Here is a 12,105-nt window from a genome sequence, read left to right on the forward strand (position 1 = left end):
ATAATACCTTCCTACGGAAGGTGCTTAGCATAGTTTCTGGCCCATCGTAAGCTCTTAATAAATGTTCACAATCAACAGCAATCACAAACTCTTGGCAAACAAAGCTCCCTTCACCCAATGTGTTTGGCTGCAAAAATGGTTTGGGGTGTTCTGGTCTTCTCAGACCTGGGATGTGGGGACAGAGGCTTTGGCAGCAGAGTGGCGCCCCCTTTGATGCCACCAGTGACTGGTGCATGAGCAGGGGCTGGGCCTGGAGAAGGGGCAAGCTTATGGTGGTCGTCAGGGAATGAAGAAGTACTACGAGGGCTGGGTGTAGTCTCTGTGACACTAAAAAAGGTGGGAGAGGCTCCCCCACAGGCCAAGAGATCTAGAGAGAAGGAGAGGGCAGCTAGCACTTACGGAGTTCTTGCTGTATTAAGAGCTGTAATTACTACGCATTTAGCGCTCACATCAACCCTGCAAAGTAAAAGTTATTCCCATTTTACAGAGGAGAAACTGAGTCTCAGTAAAGTTCTTATTACCACACCCAGGGTGACAAAGCGAGTAGGTGACAGAGCCAGGGTCTGCACAGGCCCGAGCTGTTCCCAGAATTGTCAGAACACCATGGGGAAGGAATCTGAGACCTCCTCTGCATCTCTCTGCCTGCTACATTAGTTCTGCCTCTGGTCATCCAGTGCATGGAGGAGCCTTCGGAATGTTTTAAACAGAGGGTGATAGCTATAAAGAATATACACTGAGCAGATCAATGTTGTAAACAAAATTGCCCCCTGGAACATCAAAATCACTTAACATGCTCAACTGCTTTCGAAGCACGCACTGCAGAAAACGGTTATGGTGATTAGCAGTAATTATAATGTACTCATGAAGGAAAGTCCCTAAGGGCCTCTGCAAAGCAACACTCACGGCTGAGACGCACTTACTCTATGTACTTGAAAATAATGAAGCTACCGCTCTTTTAAAAATTATCTAATTTAGGTTTGCACTGATTTACACTGTGCTTCTCTGCAAGGACGCTGAATACAAGGAGTTTTGCTAAATTTAAATGGAACCTTTCTCTCAAAGGTCCAGCGTAGCTTCATGTGCATCGCTGACATGTCAGCTCCCTGAAGCGCAGGGGCAAGAGAAGCGGGGTTTGGGGAAGAATTTCATTCTGAAGGATGTATACCGGAAGTCTCTGGTTTTTTTAAACATTTTGGTTCCGAAGAACTTGTTTCTCCACAGATTCTTGAGATTCACTGGACATTGTGGAGACAAGACACTAGATTTACCGAGAGCAGCCTTAACTGCTTCAGAAACAAAGTTATGATAATATGAACAAACACATAGGGGTTGAGAACCTAATATGGGGCAAGTACTCAACCCCTTCATTGGGGCTGAGTGCTTCACCTCCTGTTTTAGTCAAGTCTTTTTTACTCACAAGACACTGCCAGGAGGAATCTTACAGAAATCCAAGAATAAGAATTCAAGAATGGGAATCATAATTGGGTCTCATGGAAACTGGAAATGAAATGGCACCCAGCCAGCAGGCATGTTGTGACCCTCCACCGGGGACCTTCATCTTTGCACCTAGGTATTTTCCGCTTTCAACTACAAGAAACAGAAAACCCAATTCAAAATGGCTTAAATAGTAAGGAACGCGTTGTCTCACAAAACTGGAAATGCGGACGTAAGGTGGGTTTCAAGGCTGCTATGATCTAGTCACCCAACTATGTTACAGGTTCCTTCCTCCTCATTCTGCCATCGGGGGGCCAAGCGTGATCCTCAGGCTGATTCTTTCTAAGTATGATCGCAAGGTGTTGATAGTGGAAATGTCCCCCCAGAAGTCCCAGAAACCTTCACGTCATGGTAGTGTTGGCCTGAATTAAGTCACGTGATTCCTAAACTACCCACTTGTGCTGGCTGGTTTGGGTCTAGTTCTACTCCTAGTCATTAGCAAGGAGTATAGGACTATCGGGATTGGTTTAGACTGCGCGGGGCACATCCCTGAGTGAAGTCAGATGTGGGGGTGGGAGAGGGAAAGAAGGGCTCGAGGAAGCGGGCAGATACTGAAGCCATACGGGACGTCTTTGCGGAAAAAGAGGTGGGAGGCGGGGACAGGAGTCAGAAGCGATGTTTGGACATGTTAGTTTTGAAATGCCTATTGGAATCCAAACGGAGATGCCAAGTAATCCGTGGGGTAAATGAATTTGGAACTCCAGGAAGGGGTCAGAGCTCGAGTTGTAACTTGGAGAGTGATCAGCATATAACTAGAACCTAAAACCATGGGAATGGATGAAATCAACTAAAGGAAAAATAGAGAGAGAAAAAGAGGTGCAGATCCGAGGCCGAGGGCTGGTATACTCCACCATCTACAGCTACAGCAAACAAGAGGCCAGCAAAGGAACAAAGAAGCAACAATCAGTAAGGCAGGAAGAAAACCAAATACATATACTGTTCTAGAAACCAAGGGAAGCAAGTGTTTCTCGATACAGAGAGAAAGCAATCACGTCCCACATTGGGAGGCAGACTAGGAAAGGGACGAGAGGTGAGCGAAGTACTGGCAACGCAGACTCACTGGTAACCTAGACATCTGCAGTTTTCAGTGGGGACAGAAACCAATTTGGAGTGGGTTGAGGAAAGATGGAGTGTACAGAAGCGAACACATTAAATCTAGACAACTCTTGAGAAATTTGTCTGTGAAAGGTAACAGAAAAATGGGCAGCAACTAAAAGGGATTATGGGGCCAGAGCAGGGGTTTTTATTTAAAGAAGAAAGCCTCTGGAGCATATCTCTATGCTAATGGGAATGACTTATCAAGAGACAGATGATGCAAGAGAGAGAAAGTTAGTGCCGGGGCAAAGACCTTGAGAAGCCAAAAGGACAAGTTGGCCTTTTCCAGAAGCAGGGATTGTTCACTCAGGAAGAAAGGCAGAGAATGAGCACAGACACATGTCACGTGGTTGCCATGGTCAAGGAAAGATAAGGAAATGCCCTTCTATTTCTGCCATGCAGTGGGTGGCAAGGGTGACCAGTGAGAAGTGGGAGGGGGGTTGTGAAGAGAGGTGAAGGCATATTTCAGGGAGTGGGAAAGCAAACAGACCAAGAAAGCACACGAGGATGGCTCAGCAGTCCTACGTGCCCACTTCTGGCTCGTGGTCATGAATTTAAGAACAGACGTGGATTCTCTGAAGCAATTTTCATCTATTCAGACACAGACATGCACAGAGTTGAGGGTTTTCTAAACTATCGTGGAGGAGGAGCAGCAAGGAAATTACAGGTAACTGCAAGGGAGTGATTACAGTGTTAAGACTACACGGCCTCGGCTGAATAAGGACAGGGGAGAGGGCCGGAGAGGAAGCAACAGCTAGCAGGATGCCAGTGTCCCAGCAACAGCTGGCTCTTTGCCAAACCCACGTCCCCTTCTTGTGAATACAGCAAGACCTCGCACCTGGCTGGCCAGGCACACTACATTGCCTGGGCTCTCCCGTTACATGTGGCCGTGTGGCAGTGACATGTGCCGCTAAGCTCAGGACAGTTAGGAAATCAGCCCATGGTGACACAGCCAATGAGTGGAAGGGCCGGGATTCACACTGAGCCCCGAGCGAATTCACACTCTATGCTCTTTCCTCTCTGCCAAGTCCTCAGGTGCAATCAAGCAGCCACGTACAAAGGAAAAGCTGTGGGTGAAGTGCGTCTACAAAGAAAGGTTAGTTCAGCCCCACACCCATGCAACTGCTTTGGGCCCCTGATTTAGTCATGACCTACAAAGACTCCAAGAGAATGCTTCAGTCTGTCATCCATCCAGATGCCCCGGGAGGTCGTCCAAGTTCCCTCTGGACTACCACCACTGACTTGTCCAGCCTCCCTCCCTCGTCTCTATTCCCTCCAAGCCGTCTGCCAAACTGCTGAAAGTTCTCTGTGGAATTCCTACTATGCCTTCCACTGCACAAAACCCTAGCACCACGCGCAAGACCTCTCCATGACAATCCCCTGGCCCCTACACAGCTCATGCTGTGGCCATACCCAGTTATCTGCCATCCCACACTCCTGACAGCCCTTTTCATGTTTCTACGCCTTTGAACATGCCGGATCTCTCCTTCAAGTGTGCTCTGCCCTGGTTCATGCAACACACCCCCATTTATCCGGTTCCAGTGTCCCTTCCCCAGTAGAGAGTCCCTTCTCCTCCTCTCCTTCGTCCCCCCACCCCACTGTTCCCAGATATACAGTGTTGGAGCTTTTACTGTTTTGCATGATAATTCTCTTTATTTGCCTATTTCTCTCCTCATCCTTAGCATCTTGACACAGCATCTACCTGACTCATAGTAGGTCAACACAGGTGCTCCTATCTTGTGTTGAGTGCTCACTGAGAATGAATTTAGCTGTTTAGTATTGAAGATGATACAATTAGCTGAGCTGTTTTTAGCGGGGCTTCGCATCTCATATCCCATTTTTTATGTTACCAAGGGAAATCAGTCTGGCTGTAGAAGGATACAGGATCCAGCTGTCTGCATCCATGGCTCCCTTCGCAGCCTGTTCCGAAACCCCACATTTCAAAGGTACCCTTCAAAGTCAGATGTCACTACACAAGCTTATACATCAATGGCATTTTAAAGATGAAACATACACAATCTGACAAGCCCTCTGGAGGGGACTTGCTGAGATTGTGACAGAAGGATGCTGGCTGGGGGCCGGCAGGTGTTTCTAGGATAGCTGGGATGGCCCAACCATCCAGGAACAACCAGTCTGATTGCGTTAGGAGCACCTGGAACTTGCCGGCTCCCACTACCCGAATTGCAGTACGTGCTACAGTGTTTGTTTCTGCGATGGCCACCTGCACGACACAGATGGTACAGATGGGAGCGTGCTTCCACATGACCATGTGCAATTATGCCCAGTCCCTCCAGCTATACCATCCCCAGGAGAAAACCCAAGGGAGGGAAACAATCCTGGCAGATAACTGTCTCCATGCTGGCACACACCACTTAGTTCTCCCAAGAGCAGCTGCTAATCCCATGGCCTCTCGTCCCTTTCACAGTCCTTCCTGGAACCCAAGTCTTTGAAAAGCATTTGGTGAGATCAGAACACAAGCCAGTCATCAAACAGGATATACTTCAGTAAGAAAATACCAAGGCTTTATTTTGTTTTCTTATAAAGACAGCCCTGCTTGTTGGCTAAGTAGAAAGGACGTATACCGTTCTCTTGAGTAAACAAGATTTACCTGCTTCAGGCTGCATACCATAATGCCAAAGAAGTGATATGAAGGAGGGAAAGGTGTAATGCTCTCCTCTCATAGCAGTAAAACACAAAATAAAACAAAAATGAAATGGTCTTAACTAATGCTGGGCATTGCCACAGGGAAAAGGCAAGAGGACGTGAAATCAGTCAGCAGCTTTTCTGTAGCTGATACGACAGTGTCATTAGGCTGGGCCGCCCTCACCCCTCGGTCCAGCTCTCCCCACCGGAGGTAACACCAGTCTGGAACCAACACGCTGACAGGCAGGAGCTTTTGCTTCGAGTCCACGAGATGAGAGGGGGGAGTCCTGGGAGCCCAGGACACCTGGCTTTGGTGGGGCCCCTACGTGCAGCAGTGTCGCACGTGGAAGTTGACAACATACTCAGCATTAGTCCTCTGCACAGAAATAGCAAAGGGCTCAAAGGGATGAAAGGTAAAGGCAACGAGACGTCGCACGGTGTGGCTGACGGGGCGGCCCAGGAGGCCAGCCTGGATCTCAAACTTGAGCAAACCAGAGTCGCGGGCATAGAACCTAAACAGAACGAGAGAGAGAAAGAGAGGGAGGCCGGTCGAGATACTCACCACCACCTGGAATCTGCACAAAGGGGGAATGTGGCAACTCCTTATTTTGGCTTATATTCCTCGAATCCCTTCTTATGCCAGCCCCAGGGTATCAGAACTGCAAAATCACCTTCGTCTTATCAGCTCGTGTCAGGGGCAGGATTATGAATTTTACTACGTTGTCCTGGGTCACGGGGTCTTTGCTTTTTGCCAACACGGCCCTTAATTACAGTCCCCCCGTTTCCAGAAGCTAGCTGCCCCCAACTGTGAGGCCAGGGCTAGAAATGAATTGTGAACCACATAGACAATCTCAATTTTTCAGGTAGCTACGCTAAAAAAAAATTTTATGGCGAAATTAATTTTAATAATCTATTTTATTTAACCCACTATTGGTGTCCAAAATATTATCATCTCAACCTAGAGTCAATATAAAAAATATTAATGAGATAGTGCACGTTCTTTTTCTGTACTAAGCCTATGAAATTGGATGTGTAGTTGACAGTGAGCACAGCTCGACTTGGACGTGGACCCATCACCTTCTACGTGCTCGACAGTCTCATGGGTAGTGGCTACTATACAGGACAGTGTAGAGCTAGGCCCATTGGAGTTTTTCATTTTAAGAATAAATTCTTTTGGAAGGTTTTTCTTTTCATGCACAAAAACAAAATACTATGTAGTTTTTAGCTCTTCCTCTAATACAGTAAGACTAAAGATGCTGCCTTCCATCCCAGTACTTAAATACCTTTTCCCATATGCAAATTAAGTGCCCCTGTGGTACTGAGAACTACCGGGAATCAGCGGGTGGGGCTGAGCTGGGGGAAGCCCTACAAAATGAAGGGCCTACATTGGAGAGCTCTACAATTTCCCTTTTGGAAAGCAAATATATATCAGACATAAAGATATTCATACCCTTTGACTCGATAATCCCAGTTCCAAGAATTTAGACCCTCAGCATTTAATTTAAATGAAGTAACCAGTGACATGAATAAAGATGGCTACTATAGCATCAGTTTTAATGGAAAAATGCAGAAAGAGAATAAATGCTCAGTAATAGGGGAATGGTTAAATAAAGTATGGTACATCTATCTGATGGGATAATATGCCCTCATTAGGACTCTGTGAGGACCATGTAACAGGGAAAAACATTTATAAAATAAAAGCAGACCACAAAGTACAGCGTTGACCACGATTACAGCTGTAACGTTGACCAAGACCAGAATGGAACATACAATAAAAGTGTTAGAGTGATGGCATTACCTCTTCAAATGCCCTTCATATCCTTGCATTTCTTATTTTAAATTAAAAATAAATAAGAATTACAAGAAAAATCCCTTTAACCAGATGTGTTGATTAGGTATATCTTTTCACACCAGAAAGGCAGGGAAGTCAGAAAAGAGAGAAATGTATCTCATGCTACTTGACAATATCAAATGAAGCCTATTAATGCCCATTACATGCTTTTATGTGTGAAAAACACATTCACTTTGCCCACTTAGTCCGCAACACACAAAGGGCTTGTAATTTAACATGAGTTGTTGGAGCTTCTAAATGTAACTACCACTTTACAGGAAATATGGCAGAATGAGAAAGATGGTAAATACTGCTCCAGAGAAACAATGAGCAAAATCTAGAATGTGGGGGACACTACAGGACGGATCATCTGGCTTCCTCAACAATTTCACTGCCGAGGAAAATAAGAGGAAAACAGAACCTAGAGAATGAAAAAGACTTAAGGAAACAGTGACCAAAAGCAACAGCAAGAGCCTGTTTACGTCCTGAGTGGAACAAAGGACCTGCAGAAAGAATATTTACAAGACAACAGGAAAATGTAAACGTTGATTAGGTATTTGGTGGTCTCAATAAAGTTTTGTTAATTTTCTCTAGATGAAATAATGGTATCGAGGTTGTATTTTTTTTTAAGTCCTTGTCTTTTAGAAATTCCTACTGAAATATTTACGAGTAAAATGCTATGCCACCTGGGACTTGCTTCAGAATAATCTGGGTGGCAGTCAGGAGGGGACGGAGTAGTGGTCATGGTAGAAAGAAACGTAACAACACTGACCATGAGTTGATAACGGCTGAAGCTAGGGGATGGGTACGTGAAGGTTCACTCTTCTACTTTTTTTATGTTTAAAATTTTCCACTTAATTTTTTAATTAGAAATGTAACTGGTGTTTGGATCTTGACTACAATTTGCCAAAGGAAATATTAAGAATGGTGATAATTGTACAGAAGATGTTACACAAGCCTACTTAATACACAATGAAGCTGGGTTATGAACTACTAATTACCACTGTATCTATATGGAAAAGCAGCATCCCATGCTCCATCCAGCTCAGGGCTCCGGGAACACACCTACCTCCCTTAAAAGAAACCCACTAGTAACGATGAGGCCAGGTCCTTTCCCTAACGCCTATTACAGCACACAGAACAGCATAAGCTCCTGAGATGGAGAGACAAGTGGATCTGTGAACTGGACATCTGTGAGGGAGGGATTGAGTGTAAGAGGTTAGTTTCAAGGTTCCAGCAATAATACAGCAGTCTACATTCCAAAATTCCCCAAGTGAGGAAGCATGAGTTTCTCCAAAATCTCCTGCTCCCCAAATTGTCTCAGCTATCTTTTCTACTAGGTAACATGGGGGAATAAAAATCGTTTGAGCTAGATAAAATTAAAAAGTCTCCACCAGAAACATTATTATGAAATGGTATTGGATTGCTAAATGGAACAAACAGTATGGTTTCCTTCCCTGGATACCTTTAAAAGGGAACACCACTTACCTGAATTGGATGTTTTGATGAGAAACGAAGAGTAATTGTTTAATTTATGAGACTAGTGCCTATTTGATCAAAGCACCCACCACAGTATAGAAACAGCCTGCCCTTTCCATTTAACCCACGAGTACAAATGGACACAATCACAGCGAAACGATGCCTAAGAAGGAGAGAGAGCGCGGGCCGTCACCAGCCCTTAGGCGGTTGGCAGTGAGCAGTTTGCGGAGGTGGTGTACCTGATGGGGTGGTCCCCGCAAGTCTTGGGCCGCTCCATGACCGACACCCACTTGTCGTCGTAGCTGAACAGAGACAGGTCAAGGTAGGGGCTGCCGCTGTAAGACTGGGCGCTGATGGGGAGCTGGCCCAGGAGGCGGCGTACGGCCTCCGTGTGCCCCCCATACTTGGCGTTCACAATAGTGTCTTTAAACCTACAACAAAGCACCAGTGAGGAAGGCTGTGTTAGTGACACACAAGGCTGCCTGGCATTTTAAACTGACCACACACATGTCCAAAAACCACTCTTCTGTAAATAAAAATCCAGACGTTGACTGAAATCAGGTCTCACACACGTCACAAGTCTGGCTGGCTACAAATACTCTCAAAAAGCAGAAAACAGAAATGGGGAACGTTACTTTAGAAAAATTAACAAAGACTCTACAAACAAGTTTCAAATGAGTATAACTAATCTACGACGACGACTTCTACTTGAATTTACTCTCCCCAAATAGCAGCCTCAGACTGCATGAGGAAGGTGTTACGGAAAGCAGAGAATCCACAATAAGGCAGCCTCTCTCTGATTGTTCTTAGGCTCAGTTACAAACCAACTTTCACCAAACCTTGCGACAAATTACTCATTCTTTGTTTAAATAAACTTTGCGAGCTAGCTACCTATATCCTACAGAAACACCAGTGTCTAGAAGAATAGTAACATGGACACAGAGTCACATATCTGACCTATAATAAATAATAATAAAGCAGTCACTTCTCACAATTGTAACAAATACTGAATTTAAAACCCTTTGACCAAGTTTCTGGAAATTTACCCCAATGAAGAAATCCTATATGCAGAAAGTTATCTGTGCACGTTTAATACTACAACAAAAATTTGAAGAAAAATTTAAAACTAAATGGAAAACTATAATTTTCAAATATTGTGTAGTAACAGGAGAAATGTTTATCATAATGGTATGAAAAAAAGTAGTAAACGGGGTCAAATATATGGTGATGGAAGGAGAACCGACTCTGGGTGATAAACACACAATGTGATATTTAGAGGCTGTATTACAGAATTGTACTTGAAACCTATGTAACTTTATAACTACTATCACCCCAATAAACTTTAATTTAAAAAACAAAGAAAAAGAAGTACATTCTGTCTGTATAGTATGATTAAAAACACAAAGAAAACAAAAATTATGCCTAAAAAAAGAGACTGGCAGAAATACATCAAAATGTTAATGGATGTGTTTGCATAATGATATTTTGGATTTCTTCCCTTTCTTTTCACTTTCCTGTAATTTCTTAGAAAGAATGTCAACTGCCTATCAGTATGTATTTTTAAAAAATCTCTATATCAAAGCATTATCATATAGTTTAACCATCAAAGGGAAAATAAACTTTGCTTAGTCTGGGGGGAATATTGATCTAACATCTCATCCCTGAAACTAATGGAATGAAAACTAAAGAAATAATTTATGAAGTGATCCCTTGATAAGTCCGGTACCCATCTGACACTACACATACTTTTTGCAATACAATAGTGACTATATTCCCCATCCTGTACTTTACATCCCCATGACTCTCCTGTAACTACCAATTTGTACTTTTTACTCCCTTCACCTTTCTCACCCAGGCCCCACCCCCTTCTCATCTAGTAACCATCAGTTTGTTCTCTGTGTCTATGGGTCTGTTTCTCTTTTGTTTGTTCATTCATTTTGTTCTTTAGATTCCACATATAAGTGAGATCATATAGTATTGGCCTTTCTCAGTCTGACTTATTTCGCTAAGCACCATACCCTCTAGGTCCATCCATGTTGTTGCAAATGGTAATATTTCATTCTTTTTAATGGCAGAGTAATAGTCCATTGTATATACGTACCACAATTTCTTTATTCAATCATCTAGTGATGGGCACTTCGGTTGTTTACATATCTTAGCTATTGTAAATAGTGCTGCAGTGAACATAGGGGTGCATATATTTTTTTGAATTAATGTTTTGGATTTCTTCAGATAAATACCCAGGAGTGGAATAGCTGGGTCACAAGGTAGCTCTGTTTAATTTTTTGAGGAACCTCCATACTGTTTTCCATAGTGGCTGCACCAATTTGCAATCCCACCAACAGTGCAGCACTTGTTTGTTGATTTATTGATGATGGACATTCTGACAGATGTGACGTGATTATCTCATTATAGTCTTAATTTGCATTTCTCTGATGATTAGTGACGTTGAACATTTCTTTCATATGTCTATTGGCCATCTGTATGTCCACTTTGGAGAAATGTCTATTCAGGTCCTCTGCCCATTTTTTCAATTGGGTTGTTTTTTTTGGTTGAGTTGTATAAGTTTTTCTATAAATTCTGGATATTAACCCCTTATCAGGTATGTCACTGGCAAATATCTTCTCCCATTCAGTAGGATGTCTTTTCGTTTTGTTGATGGTTCCCTTTGCTGTGCAGAAACCTGTTAGTTTGATGTACTCCCATTTGGTCATTTGTTCCCCTTGCCCGAGGAGACAAATATATAAAAATATTACTGAGGGTGATGTCTGAGAGTTTACCGCCTGTTTTCTTCTAGGAGTTTTATGTTTTGGGGTCTTACATTTAAGTCTTGAATCCATGTTGAGTTCACTCCTGTGTATGGAGTAAGAAGATGGTCCCTTGCCTTTTCCCTCCTCTCCTCTCTTTTCCGCTGTCCTCCAGGCCCCTTCTCACTCTCCCTCTCCTCCTGTCCTTCCCTCTTCTCTTCCCTTCCTCTCCTCATCCCCTCCCTCCTTTCTCCTCCCCTCCCCTTTTCTCTCTCTCTCTCCCCACCCACCCCACTCACTGTCTGCCTCAGTTCTAAGATACATCAAATTATCGGTAGTGGTGAGCTGAACGTGGATGTTGATCATATTTTCCTATCTAAGCCGGGGACACACAAATAATAAGCAATGTAGATAGTTTATACATAGAACTGACTTACAAATTAAAGTGTTGGTGGTTGCGGCTACCGAAACAAATTTCTGTGACAAGGTTAAGACAGAATGGGACTAGTGGAAATGTGAACTAGCAACAGTTTGAAAACTACTGTATTTTTCTTTTAAAAGTAAATAAACTTTGTGGAAAGAAAAAAAAAAAACTAAAGAAATAAAAAAGTTGAATGTTCCTAAATTTGGTAAGACCAGAAAGACTGAGTACATGGGCTTTGATTTTTGTTTTCACTGCTAACCTGTAGTGTTAGATGGACATTAACACTTCGCAGTTTTCCCAGAAGCCAAGCTATCAACACTGCTTTTCCATTACTCCTCTCGACAGTAATTTTCACAGCCTCCGTGTGAATCATAAAATTAAACCTTGGCCAA

At 43.5% G+C, this 12,105-nt stretch overlaps 1 protein-coding gene across 9 annotated transcripts in view; it reads right to left on the minus strand.

The window, feature by feature from the left end:
* DET1 (DET1 partner of COP1 E3 ubiquitin ligase) overlaps positions 1 to 12,105 on the minus strand; it is an 84,013-nt gene that overhangs the window by 22,793 nt on the left and 49,115 nt on the right. For 6 of the 9 annotated variants that reach the window (XM_074317471.2, XM_019726725.3, XM_019726727.3 and 3 more), the window contains 2 exons: positions 8,782 to 8,973; positions 5,087 to 5,744 (listed from right to left, as the gene is read on the minus strand). In XM_074317471.2, coding sequence (XP_074173572.2) covers positions 5,555 to 5,744; positions 8,782 to 8,973 — 382 coding nt within the window. In that variant the 3' untranslated portion in view covers positions 5,087 to 5,554. Of the gene's footprint in view, positions 1 to 5,086; positions 5,745 to 6,771; positions 8,255 to 8,781; positions 8,974 to 12,105 lie in introns of those variants that run through there. The other 3 variants (XM_019726728.3, XM_088789339.1, XM_074317472.2) reach the window with 3 other exon arrangements.

The sequence above is a fragment of the Rhinolophus sinicus genome, chromosome 13 (assembly GCF_057876585.1).
Source record: "Rhinolophus sinicus isolate RSI-liver-muscle chromosome 13, RSI-T2T, whole genome shotgun sequence".
NCBI classification, from domain to species: Eukaryota; Metazoa; Chordata; class Mammalia; order Chiroptera; family Rhinolophidae; genus Rhinolophus; species Rhinolophus sinicus.